The sequence below is a fragment of the Lissotriton helveticus genome, chromosome 5_1 (assembly GCF_964261635.1).
Source record: "Lissotriton helveticus chromosome 5_1, aLisHel1.1, whole genome shotgun sequence".
NCBI classification, from domain to species: Eukaryota; Metazoa; Chordata; class Amphibia; order Caudata; family Salamandridae; genus Lissotriton; species Lissotriton helveticus.
This window is the reverse complement of record NC_136065.1, coordinates 1,942,228,158-1,942,249,003: the sequence shown is the minus strand read 5'-3', so window position 1 is coordinate 1,942,249,003 and position 20,846 is coordinate 1,942,228,158. Positions and strand designations below refer to the sequence as shown.

The 20,846-nt window shown below is 42.3% G+C and overlaps 1 protein-coding gene across 4 annotated transcripts in view; it reads right to left on the bottom strand.

The window, feature by feature from the left end:
- SCRN2 (secernin 2) overlaps window positions 1-20,846 on the bottom strand; it is a 242,995-nt gene that overhangs the window by 91,024 nt on the left and 131,125 nt on the right. For 3 of the 4 annotated variants that reach the window (XM_078645583.1, XM_078645586.1, XM_078645584.1), the window contains exon 2: window positions 1,439-1,661. In XM_078645583.1, the coding sequence (XP_078501709.1) occupies window positions 1,439-1,661 (223 nt within the window). Of the gene's footprint in view, window positions 1-1,438; window positions 1,662-15,404; window positions 15,491-20,846 lie in introns of those variants that run through there. The other variant, XM_078645585.1, reaches the window with a different exon arrangement.

The following is a 20,846-nucleotide window of genomic DNA, read 5'->3' as shown; positions in this document are numbered from 1 at the left end:
TAGGACTAATATAGTACACTACCCATACAAACCCCAAGCCCTCATAGCCCAACTATAGTGTGGCCGATGATGTTCACCATCTTGAGAATGTCCTGGCGCATGGAATTTTGGGTTCGTTTGCAGTAAGGCAAACAGGAATTATTGCAAAGGTAGGTCAGTACCTAAGATCTTTTACTCCATTGATTAGGGAAGGGCTAGAAGTCACCCACTTCCACTAGCTAATGCTAGCCATAAATGTGGTACCTCGTTGGTGTAACCAACCTTAGTTGGTGTATCGGACCCTCTTTCCTTCACAGTCTGCCTGAAATTGCAGCTAGGGCACGGTCCAAAGTGACCACTGGCTATAACTGGGGCCGAGCTCTTCTTGGTGCTATTTCTACCTAAAATGTGAAAAATTCATACCTTCGTTTCTCCTTGTTAATTTTTTTTTAAAGAAATTTGGTGGAATTCTGTTAATTAAATGTTACCTTATTTTTCTATTTCGGTTTGGGAATTATATTGTTGGGCATTTTTACTTGATTTCTGTTTTGTTACTGCATAAATAGTTTACACATTACCTTAAATTAGGCCTGTCTGCTCTCTACCATAACTACCAGAGGTGAGCTCGGGTCAAACTTTTGTGACATAGAGGGTTCACCCTGACAAGGTTGTGATTATTCCTTGAAGTGGGCATGACTCTTTGTCACAGTCCATAATTGCTCACAAACAAGTGCTAGGACACCTCTTTTAAAGGTCAATATTGCGCTATAATACCATAGCCATCCATTCATTAAAAAAGGAGCTGTGGGTGAGCCTACCTATAAATGTTTCCACGGGTGAGGTGCGACCACTATGATGAATGAGATAAAGCAAGCAGGTGAGGGGTCTGTGTCTTACATATGTATGTAATCAGAGTAACAATCTGTTAACCCTACTCCAGACTAAGGATACGGTTCAGTGATTGATTTTACTGTGGTGGAAGCTCTAAATTTCTCTATCTCTTCCTTTCTTTTGCTCATTCACACTTATGCCTGACACTTACTAATGCTCATGGATATATTTTAAACGAAAAGACCGCCGTCAGTGATTTTTGCATGGTTAGTCAATAAGGTACATGCAATCTGGGCTGAGATCATGGGAGAAAAGGAAGCATTCTTCTACCTTATTGCAAGGAAGTTAGCGATATTGCAGAGTAAAATGCTTATTTGTTTCGGTGTGAGGGGAAGGGTGCTTGAATTTTTCCCACAAATGATTGTCATGCCTGATGTGGGGTGTGGCAAAACAAATGGTTACACTGAACTGCAGGGTTGCCTGAATACTTGGAGGTGGGTGCCTCCTATCCTGCCAGCGATAACGACGCAAGAAAGTTTGCCTAGAAATCTGATGTGACTAAGAGTATATATGAACAACAATAAAAAAATAGCAGGCCATACAGGGCAGAAAAATAGAGTATACTCACCATGACCTTTTCTCCTAATCCGTGATCAGCAGCAGGAAAGTGAACCACCTCCTGCACCTCATCTCTTGGCCGATCGGAGTTCTTACCAAAGATCACCACTTGGGATAACGTCGAAGGAGGGAGAGCAACAAAGCAGTCACAAGATCTGGGTGGTTCTGAGCAACAGGAGCCATGAAGTTCAGAGTCTGCACTGCCCCACACCTCTAAGCCACAAGCCGCCATTCTGGTAAGCAAGAGAAATAGGTCAAGCACTAGGTCACTGTCCCATACCTTGTCATAGAAGTAATTACGCTGAATGATTTTTCAGAATATTACCCGCTCATTCATCTCTCCAAGGAACCTATTGTACGAGACTATATTTCTTCCTAACAACTGACAAAAAAACAAAGGATGTCAAAAGACACGGAGTGCCACTTTTGTGTATAAATAAACTCAGAATAAAGGGAAAGACATGTTCGTGAGCTGGGGAAACCTAGGCGGGGATTAGTGAGTGAGCGAAGGAAAAGAATCTTGCATACAGAAACATTCAGGAGGTCCATGGCTTTTACAAGGCACTCATCTCCAAAATGGTCCAATAAAAAAATGTTTGTTTTCTGATCATCAATACTTCACAGCGGTATTTAGACAAAAATAAAGTTTTACATATCGAGAGCCAAAATATCGCAAAAAAATATTGTGATGCAGAAATATTGTTGTCAAGAATATAGTTTTTTCAGGTAAGTAATATCGTTATCAAGAATATTGTAGTATTCTGAATGTTCCCCTTATTTTACATAAGCTCCTTACATGTATTTATCTCCTATGTTCTATCACCATGGATTCATGGAATCCTGTTATGCTCGCAGAGTGTGTTCTACTGGTGAGGCACTCTGGCTTAGACCACGACAAGACAAGCTGTTTGTTCCTGTACCTCTAATCTGAATAAAACCATCTAAGCTAACAACCTCGCCTCCCGTGGATTTCTACATAATTTTACTGGCGACGAGGGTGGTGCTTGGCACTCATAATACCCGGGACCTGCAAGGTTGTCTTCATTCAAGAGAGAGACGCAACAGAGCCTCCGTTCCTGTCGAGAACATTCAGCTAAAACCCCAACTGTGGCAAGTACTTGAGTGCTGTCTGACCCTATTGAACCACTAGCGCCTTCCCCGACTGTCCTCGACTACAAGGAAACAACGAGTGCTTCTCCGCCGGCTCCGTCATTACCGAAGCTTCATTCAAACTGTGAGGATTTCATGTCCGGAGTGTTTGACTTTTTGTCTCGCTGTGTGAAAGTGGAACTCTTCAACCTTTTGAAGTCTGTTTAATTTTATGTGCATCATTTGTAACATTTGGGACTCTTGCGTCCTACACCAACGGTTGCCTACATTTTTCAAACAGCGTCTCTCGTGCCTGTTCGAAACTCACCTTCCATGTCCGAATCTCTCTCTCTCCGCGTTCCAGTTTCGTAAAGACTGCGCTGTGCTTCTTCACGTTGTTTCATGCGCGTCATCTCCTCACACTGCTTTGTCATCACATTCCTGATTGGGCAACCGAGGATCGAGTTTGCTATTGGAAGTCTGAGCTCTCTCATTGGCTATTAGTTCGAATACTGATTGAGCATTGGATACTGCTCTTTGTTACGTCCTTGTTGCCTAGCGAAGTGTGCTTTGCATTTATCGCTGATGCGCACAGCTTGAGGAGCGTCTTGTGACGTTCCCATTGCCTAGCGACCCGCTTATACAGGCAACCTGACAAATTTACCGTGCTCATCGTTGATGCGCACAACTCGTGCTACGTGACTTCTCCTTGTTTTCCACGCATCTCCTTCATTTTCCGTTGATGTGCACAACTCACGTCCAGTCTCTACAGCACAGAACACTGCGTCACAGCTTCACAACCCTTCACAGCTGATGTGCACTTATTATTAAGTTGAGATGTGTTTAATTATTACATAGAGTTGCTAGTGTTAAAACGTTTTTTTTTATCCCTGCTGCTTTATTTCTTAAAATTTCCAAATTGCTTACAGCTAAGTAATATGTCTACGTTACAGTCTGTCAATCCACCTCCTCCTTTCTTAGAAACCCCTGGTGAACCTCCAATCCGGTGGGAAATTTGGCATGATGCTTTTGAAAATTACTTAAGAGCGATAGGTGCCTCCAGGTTTCGTCCCGAAAGGAAGAAATGCCTTCTTTTACATTCATTGGGCTTTGAGGGCAGGTCTGTTTTCAAGCATCTCCCTGAACTACCTATTGTTGAAGGTGTTGTATCTGATGATTACAATGATACATTACAAAGACTTAAAATTCGTTTTGATAAACAACCTAATTTAATGGTTCGCAGACATAATTTCTTCAAGAGAAAACAAGCTGAGTCTGAAGACGTAGATTCTTACATTTCTGTTTTGAGGAGGTTGGCATCTGAATGTAAATTTGAGAACTTCAATGATCAACTTATCAGGGATCAATTTGTTTGTCATTGCAAAGACAAAAACATTAGACAAAAATTGTTGGCCATGAGTAATCCCTCTCTAGATGACACTATTAAATTAGCAAAAAGCGTAGAAACGTCCATGGTTTCCCTTAGAGAATTGGAGGATAAGGTAATTGAACCCATAAACGCTTTAAGTCTTAATTCTTCTAATAAATTTAATAGAAAGAAATCTTTGTTTAACTCTACTAAAGGGAAAGTTTTAAATAAGTCAGAAGTTATAACCCATTCTCAAATGTGTATAAGATGTGGTAATCCACAACACAGAAAAGGATCTCCTTGTCCTGCTTCTAGTGTAGTTTGCAACTACTGCAAGAAGATTGGACACTTTGCAAAAGTGTGTATGAAGTTGAAAAACAAAAATAATCCCCATAAACCGATGGTTGGTGTCGTTGATTCTGATTCCTCCTCTGAGTCAGAAACAACTATTGGTGTTGTCACTGATGCTCCGGAAGAGTCTATTGTTGAAGGAGATCCTGACTCTTGTGTTGATCCTATCATTGATATTGCTATTGGGAGTAAAATTGTGAAACTTTTAGTTGATTCAGGTGCAAAGATCACTATGATAGACAAAGTACTTTTTGACAATACATGGAACGATGAACAACCCCTACTTCCTCCAGACCGTACTCCCGTGTCCTATGAAGGAAGGAGAATCAATCTCCTTGGGTATTTTGAGGACATTTTAAGTTTTCAGGGGAGGAAAATTAGAGGCAAAATTTATGTTTCAATCAAAGGTCTCAATATTTCGGGTTGGTTCCATCAAGATCTTTTTGGTATGACACTTAAACCTGGTGCGAAAGAACAAGTCTTTATTACTACGTGTTCTGATTACTTACAATTACTCAAATCCAAATTTCCCTCTGTTTTTAGTTCCAAATTGGGTAAAATAAAAGAGTTTAAGCACAAAATTATTGTTAAAGAGGGGTCGACACCAGTTAAGCATAAACTTCGTAGTGTCCCCTTCAGTGTCAGAGAGGATTTGAAGAGGGAACTTGAAATGTTGTGTGAGACTGGTGTGATAGAACCTGCTGAGTCTTCCCTTTGGCTTTCGCCTTTAGTTGTAGCTCGCAAGAGGGATGGGAAACTTAGAGTCTGTGTTGACCTTCGCTCAGTAAACAAAGCTATTTGGGTTGATTCTCATCCCCTTCCAATGATTAATGACCTTTTTGCAGCAACCAAAGGGGCAAAATTCTTCACTAAATTAGATTTGGCCAGCGCTTACCACCAGGTTGAATTACATCCTGATTCCCGTCACATAACTGCTTTTATCTCTCCCTTAGGCACTTATCAGTATCGACGTATGCCTTTTGGGCTAGCTTCGGCTGCGTCGGTTTTTCAGAGAGTCATGAATAATATTTTGGAAAAAGTAAAAGGGGTCACAGTCTTCCAAGACGATGTTTTGATTTTTGGAAGGATATTCCTTCTCATGACTCTGTTCTTGACAATGTTTTGAATTTGTTTCAAGACTATGGTATAGTCCTGAAATTGGAGAAGTGTAAGTTTTTGTGTACTGAAGTTGAGTATCTGGGCCACATTTTAACACAAGAGGGTATTAAGCCTAGACCTGGGCTTTTGGATGCCATTTCTAATGCTCCTATCCCGACAGATAAGACTGGAGTTAAATCCCTTCTAGGTATTTGTGAATATTACTCCAGATTTATTCCTCATTATGCGACCATTGTACGTCCAATTAGTAACCTGCTAAAAAAGGGGGTTAAGTTTGTGTGGTGTGAGGAATGTGTAAAAGCCTTCGAAGTAGTGAAACAGTCTCTGACGTCCAATTCTGTTCTTAAGCCGTTTGATCCTATTCTACCATGCTGTTTGACTGTTGATGCAAGTTGTGTTGGCCTCGGCGCAGTTTTGACACAACGTGAGGGTAGTGTTGAAAGAACTATTCGTTTTGCATCCAGAGTTTTAAGGTCTACTGAGGTTCAGTACTCAGTAATAGAAAAGGAGCTTTTAGCATGCACATGGGCCATTGAGAAGGTTAGACCATTCATTTGGGGCAGACGCTTCTTGCTCCAAACTGACCACAAACCCTTGGTTAGCATCTTGGGTGGTGGTATTACTAAATGTTGCACACCTAGAATTTTGAGGATGGTAACTAGACTTTTGCAATTTCATTTTGATGTTGAGTACATTGCTGGAGGCAAAAATGTGAGAACAGATTTTTTGTCTCGGTTTGATCTTCCTGTATGTGACGATGATGTTGACATTTCCTTTTCTAGTCTCATTGAGGAAGACTGTGATGATTGTTTTGTTGCATGTGTAGACATTCCTGAATTACAAGTTTGTTCTGAAGTAGAGTGGAGAAAGGCTTTTGAGCAAGATAGTATCTTGCAGGATGTTTGCCGTTTTGTTAAGTTGGGTTGGCCGCGTGAGAAGGTCTTGTCTTTCCCTCTTCAGCCCTATTCTAAGGTTGGCCATGAGATCTCTATTGAGGATGGTATATTACTTCGCAATGATAAGATCATTCCTCCTTTTGCGTTTAGAAATGACATCATTAAGAAGGCTCATGAGGGTCATCTTGGTTGTTCGCTTACTAAACGCAGGATTCGTGAAGTGTTCTGGTGGCCCGCAATGGACTCAGATATTGATCTGTTTGTCGCTGACTGTTGTATTTGCAGGTCTTCTGACAAGAGTCTTAAGACTTGGGTACCTCCTCTTATGCCGGTTGAGTGCCCTGATCGTCCCTGGGCTAAATTAGGCATTGACATTATGGGACCTTATGCTGTATTGAGTGGAACCTCCAAGTTCATTTTAGTCTTAGTTGATTACGCTTCCAAGTGGCCAAAGTGCAAGTTGACTAAAGATGCTGATTCTAAAAGTGTAATTGAATTCTTGTGTGAGATTTGGGCTAGAGAAGGTCTTCCTGAAGTGCTAGTTTCCGACACTGGGAAACAATTTGTGAGTTGTGAGTTTGATGACTTTCTATCCAATTCGGTTGGTAAACACATCAAGAGTTCACTCTATCATCCTCAAGGAAATGGTCTTGTCGAGAGGATGAACCGAGTCATTGGTGACTGTGTGAAGTGGGCCAGAAGCAACAATGTTGAAGTTAACAAGGCTTTGAAGAGTATGATTTGGTTCTATAGGACCACACCTCACTCCTCTACTAAGATCTCTCCATTTGAGTTGATGAGGGGTCGGAAACCTAACTCTTCGTTCTGTCCAGGGTGGATGTCCAAGTGGATGAAGTCTTGTTCTGATGTTTCGAGCCTCATGTCCATTATAAAGAGTAATGTTTTACATGCACAGTCCAAACAAAAAGAACATTTTGATATAAGAAGAGGTGCAAAGGAGAGTGTTTTGGAGGTTGGAGACCGAGTGAGGATTAGAAAATCTGTCCATGTTAGCAAAGGAGAAAGCAAGTTTGGGCCTCCTGTGAAAGTCGTTAAGATTGTGGGAAATGCTGTACAAGTTGAAGGTGGTTTCTGGTGGAATCTCAACAGAATCGCCAAAGTGGTTAGTAACTCTTCTGATGTTCCTAAAGCCTCCTCAACCTCTGATGTTCCCAACTATTCCACATCCTCAAAAGCTCCTGTCTCTGAATTCAATGTCAGGAAGAGTTCTCGTATGGTTAATAAACCATTGAGGTTTAGAGAGTAATTTCCTATTGTTATCTGTTTTGTTTTATTTCATTTATTTTACCCTTGTTTATTTTATTGTAACTTTGTTCTTTTAAGAAAAGGAGGTAATGTAGTATTCTGAATGTTCCCCTTATTTTACATAATCTCCTTACATGTATTTATCTCCTATGTTCTATCACCATGGATTCATGGAATCCTGTTATGCTCGCAGAGTGTGTTCTACTGGTGAGGCACTCTGGCTTAGACCACGACAAGACAAGCTGTTTGTTCCTGTACCTCTAATCTGAATAAAACCATCTAAGCTAACAACCTCGCCTCCCGTGGATTTCTACAAATATCATTGTGGTTAATATCGTTTTCAATAATAAAGATGTTAAGAATATCGTTTTTTGAGTATTTGAATGTAATTTAATTCATATATTAATTTAACATGCTACCGCTGTTTGTCTAATTCTTATTTTTAAATATGGTTTGCAAATTGAATTTAATTGCTAATAATAATTTATAGTGTCATAGCGGTTGCTGAGATTGCAGGGGGAAAGGGTGGGAAGTTAATTTGGTAATAGTTAAATAAATAATAGCTTAAACATTTATTGAGTATTAATTATGTAAATTGTAAAATAAGCATGCATTTTAGTGATTACATTTTAGGTGCGGGCTGTTGGGTTTGTAGGAGTATAGTGTGGGAAGTTAGTTAGGTAATTACCAATTATTCACATTTAATTAAATATCTAATTGATTAAATATGTAAATTGTGTAATTAAATATGTTATATTTTAAGAATTGGTTACTGGGTTTGGAGGGTTGTTGCTTGAAAAGTTAATTAAGGAGTTGCTTAACAATTCATTATTGTTAGTTATATAATTGGTTGTCAATTATGTAAATTATGTTATACTTCTATATTTTAGATAAACATTTTAGTTAGATTTTAGGTGTGGCTTGTTATGTTTGTAGGGGTATAGGATGGCAAACTAATTAAGTAATAATTAAATAACCATTATTTTAAAATATATTTATAATGTTAAGTTGTTATATTTATATTATGAGTTTTCTATTTTTTTCTAAATTGGTATGGTTATTCAAAAATGTAATGTGTTGAAGTGAACTAGTTTACCTTCTGTTGCTTAGACTGGATTCGGAATAGTACATGCGACCCCTTCGAAGTGCAACACTTTCCCTACTGTTGCAGAGACTTGAGTGGGAATAGTAAATGTAACCCCCTGAATTGCAATGCTATCCCTGCTGTTGCACAGACTAGAGCAGGAATAATAAATCTTACCCTTTCGAAGCCAACGCTTTCCCTACTATTGTACAGACTGGAGTGGGATTAGTAAATGTAACCCCCTGAAGTCCATCGCTCTCCCTACTGTTGCACAGACTGGAGTGGGAATAAGTGGCGTAACAAAACTTAAGGACCCCCCTGCAAATTGCATTGCAATTCAGGAGCTCTTAGTCCAGGGTACTGCACTGAGGGGCCCCCTGGAGCTCGGCTGCCCCCACACTTCGGGGGCCTTTGTTACGCCACTGGTGGGAAAACTACATTTTAACCCACCAAAGTCCATTTTCCCCCTACTATTGAACAGACTGGACTGGGAATAATAAATGTAACCCCTCCGAAGTCCATTGCTCTCCCTAATGTTGCACAGACTGGAAAGAGATTAGAAAATCTCTTCCCTCCGAAGTCGAACGCTTTCCCTACGTCCAATGCTTTCCCTACTATTGCACAGACTGGAGAGCGAATAGTAAATTTTATCTCTCCCAAATCCAACACATTGCCTATTGTTGCAGAGGGCTTTATTAGGAGTCTGGCAGGCCGCTGGGGCACAGTGGTGGCAGTCTTCAGACTGCCCATTACGACCAGGGCGGTCGGTCAACCATAGGACCACTGCAACCGCCCGGGTTCTGAGACCGCTGGCGGTGTTGCAGCGGTCTTGAGGCCTTATATGTTTGGCTAGACAAGCATATTATGAGTTTCCTTATCGCCACACTTTTCATGGTGGTGCGACTACCAAGAAAAAGTGTGGTGGAGAGGAAACAAAGGCTCCCTTGTGCCTCTGTGCCATGTGGATGCACACAGGGGGGCACAACATGTGCCGCCCCCCCAGTTTGCATGCACACCAGTACCTGCACGGATGGCCTGCAACAGTCCATGCCGTGCAGGTACTGCCTTTGACGTTCCCATTGCGGTGTCTATTTCAAAAGCACCACTCCTGGAACGCCCAAGAACCGCTCGCCAGACAGGAGAAAACTCCTAAACTGGCGGGTGGTTCAAACATGAGTGCCGTTGTGGGAGCTCCCACACCGCCAAACTCATAATAAGGCCCCTAGACTCGAGTGGGAATAGTACATTTTTACATCTCCAAAATCAATGTTTTCTCTACTGCTGCACAGACAGAAGTGGGAAAATTAAATCTTACCCCTCAGATGTTTAATGCTTTCCCTACTGTTGCACAGACTGGAGTAGAAATAGTAAATATTACTCCTCCGAAGTCCAACGCTTTCCCTACTGTTGCACAGATGCGAGTGGAAATAGTAAATTGAACCCCTTGAAGTGGAAAGCTTTCCCTACTATTGCCCTATTTGGAGAGGGAATAATATATTTAAAGTACACACAATAAGAGTGGGTCCAAGGGAAGAATTTAAAGACCTGCGAGGGTCGGTTCCCCTACACAATTAATCAATACACAAAATGGGACCCTCGGGTCTGAGTGAAGTAAATTGGAAAGATATAGGTCTTCCAGCATAGGCCTGATCTGTCCCTGAAGGGAGCCCTTAATTAGGATGAAATACCTCACCCACCATAGGTGAAATGCTTCCCCATTGGGATTCGCCTCATGACGGAAAACCTAGTCCCACCACAGGCTACAGCTTGCTCTCAGAGGGTGGAGCGCATGGATGTTTTGTTTCTAGTTGGAGGATATACTAAATCCAGCAATGATGAGTTATAAACTAGGTTGGATGGTATGCACAGCCCAAAAAGAATAATAAGTGAACGGGGTGGGTTAAAACTAGCTACCAAGTACTCAGGCTACCCTTCTGGCTGCTGACAACATCTGGAGTACCGACGGAGAGAGTGGTGCCCCTCCCTGAGCTGCATGCCAGGTTAGGGTGTGGCTTCCCCCCGTAATATACGGGTAACACCAGTGATTCGCCAACGAAGAATACAGATCACTGGCTTTGCATCTTATTCTACCCTTTATTATTATTTTTTTCACTTCAAACACGGTTATCCACGATTATGGAAAGTACCTTGATAGCAAGCAGCAGCACGCACTGGTCCTGACTTAAGCCGCAACACCTTTAGTGAGGGTCATTTGGCTGAAACATGTAGACCGATTAGTTTATCACCAATTTGCATGTATATGTTAATCCTGCTAGTGCTCTGGTTTTTATTCCTGGCCCCAGTACACATCAATAAAGGTAACCTGTGCACTTGGTAGCCAGTTTTAACTCACCCCTTCCACTTATTATTCTTCATCAAAGAGGGAGTTGTAGCCCGTGGTGGGACTAGGTTTTTCTGTAATGAGGAGAATCCCAATGATGAAGCATGCCACCTATGGTGGGTGAGGGATTTCGTCCTAAGAAAGGGCTCCCTTCAGAGATGGATCAGGCCTATGCTGGAAGACCTATACCTTTCCTATTTTCTTCACTCAGACCCAAGGGTCCCGTTTTGTGTATTGAAAAATATATTTAACCCATCTGAAGCCCTACACTTTCTCTAGTGTTGCATAAAACTTAGTGGGATTCCCAGACTCAAATACATTTCCTAATGTTGGTTAAATATGTTTATTATTAATATATGTTTAATTTACATTTTATAGCATTTGTTTATGTTTTTAACCCCTTCCGTGCTCCCGTCGGCCAACCCAGTGCTGCCGTCGGCCAACGGCCGGCGCAGCCCCGCCCACTCTTCAGAACCAAACCGCCGCTTTTAAGGCGTTACATTTTTATATTTTTGTTAAACAGCATTTTTAGTTTTTTTATTTTGATTTGCAAGTTATTTAATGTTTTGAACCTGAACTGGTAATATGTTCTATCTATACTACTATAATAAAGGAAGAACTTTCAGCCTTTGAGGCGGGTAAACTCGGGTACCACAGCGCCAATCCACACACCCGATACACCGTTGGAATCGTCAGGGTGTGTAGATGGTTATAGGCTATATAAATTTAAAAAACCAACGTTATTTAAAAAATCTATACTACTATAATAAAGGAAGAACTTTCAGCCTTTGAGGCGGGTAAACTTGGGAACCACAGCGCCAATCCACACACCCGATACACCGTTGGAATCGTCAGGGTGTGTAGATGGTTATAGGCTATATAAATTTTAATAAAAAACGTTATTTAAAAAATTTACAGAAAAAAAAGTAGTCCCTCCGAAGTAGCGCCGGCCGTGAGGTGCATGCTCACGTCAGGAGCGCGGGGAGGAGCGGGGGGAGGAGCGGCGTCCAGGAGCGCGACGAGGAGCGGCGGACATGGCGCGGGGGAGATGCGGTGACGTGAGGAGCAGCGGACAGGCCAGCGGCGGTGCGAGCAGCGACAGGCTGGAGGAGCGGCAGCTGAGGTAAGGGAGCGGCGCACATGGCACGGGGGAGGAGTGCTGACGTGAGGAGCAGCGGACAGGCCAGCGGCGGTGCGAGCAGCGCACAGGCGGGAGGAGCGGCGGCTGAGGTAAGGGGACTCATGTCGGGGCAGAGGGGACCCATGTCGGGGCAGAGGGGACCCATGTCGGGGCAGGCGGGGGTCGGGGTTCGGGGCAGGCGGGGGACGGGTCGGGGGGGTGACCGGGCTGCTTGACAATGTCGGGGCGGGCGGGGAAGCCTGTTGCTCCCGGTCAACGTAGGGACGGGCTGCTAGTGTGTATATATATATATATATATATATATATATATATATATATATATATATATAAACCACATCTCTTTTGATCTTTGCAGACAAGTGTTGCAGAGAGTCATCTGTGAACCACATCTTGATGCTACTGATATGCGCACTGGAGTCCTTGGCGTATCTTCCTCTCCTGCTCCTAGTCACTAACAGGGCAGTTTGCATGCTATTAGGTACTATACCTTCACTCGAACAAGCAACGTTTTGCTTGTGATTAGCAAACTGACACGGAGTCACTTCTATCATCCAGAGACAGTACCACCACTACACCTACGGTATTGGCCAATTATCGACCAATATCGTTACTTCCTGCCTTTTCCAAAATGCTGGAAAAGCACATTCATGAAGCTCTCTCCACATACGTGGAAAATAATGAACTACTCCACCCTTCTCAGTCCGGATTCAGGAGCGGGTATTCCACTGAAACTGCCCTGCTCGGAATCACGGAAAAAATTAAAGAGCTCAGGGATGATGGCCAAACGGTGGCACTGGTCCTATTGGACCTAAGCGCAGCCTTCGACACCATCTCTCACTCCAGACTGCTCTGCAGGCTGGGGGAGAGTGGTGTCAAGGGCAAGGCGCTAGAATGGATCAAATCCTATTTATCCTCCCGGACCTTCCAGATCACCTCCTCTGAGGCCTGTTCGGATGTTTTCTACTCCCCGCACGGTGTACCACAGGGATCTATTCTAAGTCCCCTTTTGTTTAACTTATACCTTCGCCCACTAGCTACCCTTGCAGAGAATTTTGGTCTTGTTTTGATGACCTATGCAGACGATTCTCAGATCCTTTTTTCATTATCTAAATCCGATCCGTCTGATTCGTCTGCACTCAAAACAGGCCTCCATGAAATTTTCTGCTGGATGTCGGCCAACCAACTCAAATTAAATGGGGAGAAAACAGAGATCCTCCTTTTAGGAAACAGCAAAAATCTCTGGAGCGATTCCCATTGGCCGACCTCACTGGGCAAGCTTCCGATCCCTGCCACCCAAGTCAGAAATCTTGGGGTCATCATCGATGACAGCTTATCTATGGTTCAGCAAGCTAATAAAGTGGCTGGTATCTGTTTTACTATTCTCAGATGGCTACGTAAAATCGTCTGGATGTTACCATCAACCACCCAGAAGACCGTAGTCAATGCCTTAGTGACATCTCGGCTTGACTACGGCAACATCCTGTACCTGGGTGCAAATAAAGCAGTCATAAGACGCCTACAGCTGGTACAAAATGCTGCGGCCAGACTGCTTTGTAGAATTCCCAGATATGCCAGAGTCACTAAACATCTCAGAGACCTACACTGGCTTAGGGTCGAAAATCGGATCCGCTTTAAAGCCCTAAGCTATTTGTTCCAAATTAAAGCTGGGACTGCTCCCAAATATCTTCAAGACCTTGCCAAGCCTTACCTTCCAAATCGCAATCTTCGCTCAATCACATCTGCGAAATTTGCGATACCAAGGTACAAACGGGCTAGACTAGGCGGAAGATCCTTTTCATTTTTGGGACCAACTCTTTGGAACACACTGCCTACCCAAATACGCAAAGAAGATAACTACAGGAGTTTCAGAAAAAGCGTGAAAACCTGGTTGTTTGATCTATAATCTTTGCTTTCAGATCTGATCTCTCTCCAGTTGTGCCCTGTGTCTTTGCTGATTTCGGCGCCGGGAAACCCTTTGTGGGTAGCTGTGCGCCTTATAAATGCTATAAAATAAATAAATAAATAAATACACGCACTGTACACAAATAATTAGTGACAGGTCTCACCACGCTCACTAGACCCAGGACCCACAGAGCAATGTACTACAGTGACTCTTGCGGCATTACACACCACCACCATGATGGCTTGATCACACTAGATTGCAAATGACAACACTTGTCACATCCACAGTTTTTACCATTTGCAACATGAAATCACTGCTAAGTAATTTACAATCATTTACATCTGCTTTGTTTTTGTAGCATTATGATTTATGTGCCATAAACATTTATTTCTTTTTAGGTTTATGCTTTTCACAATGTGCACCTACCTTTAAAAGAACTTGTAATGGAGGCGGAGGTCATGTGACCAAGACCACAGATGTGGTCAAAACGCGCCGTCCTTTTCTGCTGTTTGGAAAATAAACAACCTGCAAATTGACAGAGTGGGCTTGAGTGACTTCCGTGACCCAGTTGCTTTTCCTTTGGAAATATATAACACAGGAGAGTAGAAATAAACGCGCTCTCAGGAAGTGCCAGTTGTAGAGTTTATTGCACAAAGGTTACGCGTATCGATAGACTAGCTGTCTTGGTCACACAGTCTGTCGAAATGCGTAACCTTTGTGCAATAAACTCTGCAACTTGCACTTCCTGAGAGTGTGTTTATTTCTTCTCTCCTGTGTGGTACATTCCGTCGATTGGCTCCGCTGACATTACTCGCCACCTACCACGGGCCTGGGATTCTGGCAGGAGCATTTTGTGTGAAGTGGATATATGGATATATGGAGATATATGGAGATATATATATATATATATATATATATATATATATAACCCTAGAGAGGCAGTAAAATGCACAAATAGTCCCCAAATACTCAGCTATATGTACTCTCAAAGCACAAACTGGATTTTAACACAAGAAAGATTTATTATGCTTCTCCGCTACGCGTTCCGGCTGTAAACAGCCTTGCTCATATATAGAGAGAGAGAAGAAATTTGCTTTTTATAGAAGTTAATGTAAATAACTAAACAAAACAATTAATATAATGTAAAACATTTTTAATCATGGTTATGTTATATAAACATACAGCATATATCTGCTTATCCGCGGTGGTTTAATTAAGTGGGCGGGCCGCATCGGCCAACGGACGTGCGCAGCACTACGGAGGTAGTGCTCGCGACGCCCGTTGGCCGTCAGAAGCAGCGAAGGGGATATATATGTGTGTGTGTTTATATAAGTATTGTTGCAAGGATCCTGCTCATACACAGAACTGTGCATAGAGAGCTAGGACATCAGTGAATTGTGGTGTGCCAGAAACTCACCTCAGTACCTAGAGAACCCCAACCAGCTAGCATCAGTGTCACATTAGCTCTTCGTCCTATAGCAAAGTAACCAATGATTAGACAACCTAGAACATGCAACTTAGTACAAACTCAGGAATGGTGGGAAGTGAGAACACTCTTTTGTTATACTCTCATACCAGTCCCCAACATGAGTAAAGAAGAGACACGGTAAGGTTAAAATATTTTAACGACGTGATCTCATGTGCAGTATCTTAGCCAACATAAGCAGACATATGATTAAAAATAATATGGTCAGCATGGCTAAAATTCCATAAAATACAAAAGGAGAAATCATATTACAATGGTGGTGAAAACAGGTTCTATAGCGCCTAGTTTTAACACCCTCCCTATATAGGAATTATGTATTATAAACTAAAGAAGGTACCCATTACCATTCCGCTCAGTAAGAGTAAATTACATCTGGATCAGCATTGGCTCTCTGCATCCCTGGAAACGGAAATCTTCCAAGTGTGTGAAATCATGGCAAGTGTGTGTATAATAAGGGCGCCAGAATCTTAGTTGGCTCACAGCTGCCAAATTGTTGTGTCTAGAAAGCGTTACTCGAACATGCCGAAAAACAGCTAACATGTTTTGATAACCTTGACGGCTTTAGCAGTCACTGTGCAGACTAGGGGTACGATGTAAGTCTAGAGATGTCGAAAACAAAACCTTTCCTCATGTGTAGACCTTCGTGAAGGCTAACTTACAAAAACATCAATGCAGTGTCGTGTGCAAAAGCATCAAAAGGTAAGATGGCGTTTAAACTTCTAATAAGCCATACTAACATAACATGCGCTCAAAGCAGGCCTCAGGCCATACTACACCCTCCCTTGATCGGGGATTAAAGGGGGCAAGATTCATAGAACGCAGAGTTCAAGTTTGAATGAAACAGAACCGAGTTCAGGAAGTTTGCCATTAAAAAGCAACCAAGTAAATGGAAACATTCACGGGTAGCCATAGTGTTAATAACACCGCAAAAATGTATGAAAAAAAATAACGTATTAGAAAAAAAAATCACAAGTGCAGTACGTCTCTATGAAGCAGAAAAAGTTCACACCTCAATCTAAGAGCGTATAGGCACCGTATGTTGCAACTGCTTCCAAAAGAAAGTAGTTTATCATCCATGAACATTTAAGCCATCCAATTCAGTAATGGAAATTCATTCATGTTCTTCAATAGCCGGAGCCTCTAGCACGATCAGAGAACAACTCTGGCTTTCTTCAAGATAACTGCGTGCCAGAAAGTCATTGGCCGTAGTCCATATGTTCCAATTGCCTAGAACTCCATGAGCCGTTGCGCAGGCCATAATCCCGAAACCAGAACAATCTATTTCATGAGCAACTAAGGGACTCATTAGTAGATCAAATTCCAGGTCAGGAGACACCGTGTTGCAGACATACAAATCTAGGGCCCATTCAAATCCACAATCCAGGCAATGGAAAACAGGCTGCATGTAAGTGAAGTAGCAAAACCGGAAGTATAAACAATACACCACACTCAAGAGTCGTTGTTGGGCACAGAATGTGCATCCATTTCGGAGTAAACCAATTAACAGCAGCACACCCGCTCCCAAAGTGAGAATTAATGGAAACCGCCAAAGACTTTTGAAAGAAATCCAATGAAAAAATGCAGGGATCACACCAAATATAGTTTGGAATGAGGTCACAAGCCCGGAACTTACTATTTTTAAAAAGTGCGCCAGGCCCGTTGTTGACGAGTCATTAAAGATTGTGTGAATCAAAGCACCAAAATGCAGGGGCAGGTCAGTATTTAATAAGGCATGTACCTCAGTACGAGGGTTTGCAACATGAAGGACGAATGTCTCACGCGCAGATGTAAATGCGACTTTTTTCTGGGACATTAGAGCTCTTTTTCGACTCATGTTGTTGAACTCTGCTTTCAAGGTCGGGATAGAAGGACAGATGGAAACATAGAGCCTCCCATGTAGAGGAGGAAAAAGGACATTCTTACAGCAAACTGCACCCTGGGAAACTGTAACGCTATACGGAATACCGGCAAGCATACCACAGCAATCTTCATTATTTAATAACAAATAACTATTGTTTGCTAACAACGTGAAAGTGGGTGTAATAGCCGGGGCGGGAGTGCCTTTCAAAACACATACAAGATTAGGCGCTGTAATATTACAAGAACCGGGCAATTGCAGATTTCTACAGATTAAAGAGTATTCTGGTGCGGAAGTGCAATCTTCACTTTTTAAATAAACCTCCTTTCCTTCGCTCAAGCACCTATATGTAAATGGGAGATTCCACGCTTCATGTAGAAAGACGCTACCTAAAGGTTCAGATCTGCCTATGGCATAGTGTTTCATGCAAGATTCAAATTTAAACAAAGGAAAAGGTAAAGTTATTAACCATTGAATGAGCCAAACTGCCGAATTCGACTCGGCCACTGAAAATGGTAACGGTTACAGTTTTTCTATATGCAGCAGGGAAAACGTGGCATCTTTCATCTACATAAATTGTTGTTTAACAGTCAAATTAAAAGGCAAAAATAACGATGTCTTCATGTAATCCCAAAGCACCCGCCCAGATTCGAAGGTTTGAAGAGTCCATGCAAACTGCATAATAGAACGTAATTGATTTTGTCCATGGTACAGTACCGCAATGTCTTCTTGTACAATATCAACAACAGATGAAACAATATTATCTATTGTATAAATGCGGGAAGAAAGGGTGTTAATGCTATTATCTACAACGGCAAGTACTTTTTCTAAATTGGCCTGATCAATAGTTCCAAGCCTAGAAGTAGCTTCAATTTGTGAGTTTCCAAACTTCGTTTTAAACCGCATATATCCATCTTTTCAATCTGCCTGCTGCAGGCCCTTTCACAAAATCATTTAAATCAACGGTATCAGTTAGTTTAGACTGATGCAACTTGACTGACACTAAGGTGGAATGTTTGAGCCAACTCTGACACAATTTACCTACTGAATAGGTGGTGACTGAATGTTGACTCTGAAAACGGGGATCTACTCTAACCTCTGTATAGCCAGGGGTCATGCCCAGAAAACGGTGCCGGCAGGAATCTGCACTTTTTTGCCATAGCAACCAGCCTTCAGGATTAATGCTGGAAACATTAAAAGAGGAATTACTCAAAAGGGCTTGTAATTCACTAAGGGAAGTGTTGGTGAAATTATTCCAATGAGGAAATTCACACAAATCAGGAAACGAAGGAGCATTTAATTTTTTAGAAGTAGCCAATTAAAAGCAGGTGGTTTGTGAAATAGTGGCATTCAGAAACAACATATGATTCGGGATTAGACAAGCACGATGCAAAGCCTCTGTGCCTTTTACTTGCCAAAGTTTAGAACCCCAAACAGATTTAAGATCAACAGTTACTTTCCACAGTTCATAGCCCTCAACAGCTAACTTGTCAATAAAGGACTTCGAATACAGTAATTTAGTGTGGGTAAGTCTAACCTTGGAAGAGGACTTCTCAGTCCTCTGAACGTAAAATGCATTAGGGTTTGATTGATTAAAATCAGTAAAATAAGAAAACTTTTTCAATAGAGTTTTTGAGCTGCCTTCCACTGGTGCGGGACAGTGTTCCCACTGTGTGTAATTAACCATATTTCTAAATTAATTTGTCTTATGCAGAAAGTGATTGACAAAATGCTGGTAACAGTACAAATCACCATAGTTCGCAGACTCCAATATAAATCTTCAGCATGGAAAGCAGCATAATATTTCAAATCAGAAAATAAAGCCTCTACGGCCTGGACGTCCCAATCATCAGAGCAAATATTTTGTTTAACCACAACCTCCACAGAAACACGGAGTACATTGGGAACATTAATAACCTCTGTGGGCTCATGAATCTGGAACTTCACAGCATCCCATCCAAAATGGGCCAAGCAGTTATATTCACAAATGGCTGGTCCCTCTTCATGATGTGTGAAGAGGAGTGAGGAGCCAAAGTTCCATCAATTAGTCCAATTGAAGTTCTTTCCTGAATGTAGTGTCCATTCACAAAACGAAAAAATACACTGTAAATCCGATGAACATGAATAAAAAAACTGAAAAAAGCACCAGCCAAATGTAAGTCCAAGGGGAAATCAAAAAAGTGTTTTAAACCAGGTAGCAAAAATCGGAACTTTTGAAGGGAACTTGGATGTGGTTTAGCCAGTGTCAAATGAAAAACAGGATTGAGTAGCCACACAGGTCTCCAAATCAGGCATAGACAAATCAGTGGGGTAAGTATATTCAGTATCATTAAGAGGATCACTAGCAGGTGTAATCAATAAAGGATTCGCAACTGTATTCATCTCAATGGCAACATCAGGCCAGATGGCCAGGTCGCAAGGATACTGGACCAAAACAGAGTGTCGCACCATTGCTGGACACGAAACCGCAGGGGTCATACTATAAAGAATCGGCAACCATGTGTGGTTTGACATTGTCAATGGAGAGGTACCTGTTCCCCTTTCGACCAGGAAGAGGAGGTAAAATGACTGTTCTTGTACCCTGCACGCCAAGCTAGGGAACTGGAGCTCGATAGGAAGGACCGAATTCCTTCTTGTTGACGATCTTCTGTCGGACCAGTTCTCCAACTTGGGGTAGCCAGCCGACTACCGGAATCTGCAACGCAGTATTAGATGTGGAGGGCAATTGTTCCTTTGCAAGACTGTATCTGGTCTTTTGTAGGTTCTGTAAAACATCAGAATGTTCATCTACATCAAAGGATGCGGCTGCCGTTGCCATGTCTAAACCGTCAAGGTCCCGGACAAACATTCTGATGCCAAAGAGCATTTCGTATGAGGTCCGCCCACCCAGAGACCTTCTAGGGAGATTATTTAGTGCAGGTGGAACACTATTGAGATGGGTTAGCCAGTTTCGGCCAGTACCGAATACCTTCGCTCTCAAGGATTGCTTTAAGTCACGGTTCATCCGCTCCACAACTGAATTACCCTCAGGCCTGTATGGAGACGAAAATTTGACTTGGACCCCCAAAGAACTCATGGCATCTTTGTATGCCTTCGAGGCAAACGCTGGACCCTGGTCCGAATGGAAGGTGCCACACGCAAAAACTACCACAAAGACACGCAAATCCTTTATGACAGTTCTGGAATCAGTACTCCTTTGAGGCCATAGCCACACAAAGCGTGTGCAAGAGTCAACTGCTACTAAGATATACTCATATGCAGTATCAGATGAGAAAGGACTGCAGTGATCTAAATAAACACACGCAAGCGGTTAATTAGATATGTACAACTGTGTTTGGGGTGGGCGTGCAGCAGTAGAAGGTTTAATTTCCTGGCAAACGTCACATTGAAGGACATAATCACGCGTCGGTTTGTACAAACCCCGCCACCAATACCATTCCTGGAGAAGAGATACAGAAGCTGACACGCCGGCATGCGATGTAGCCATCCTGGCGTTCGCTGCTGTAATCAAAGTC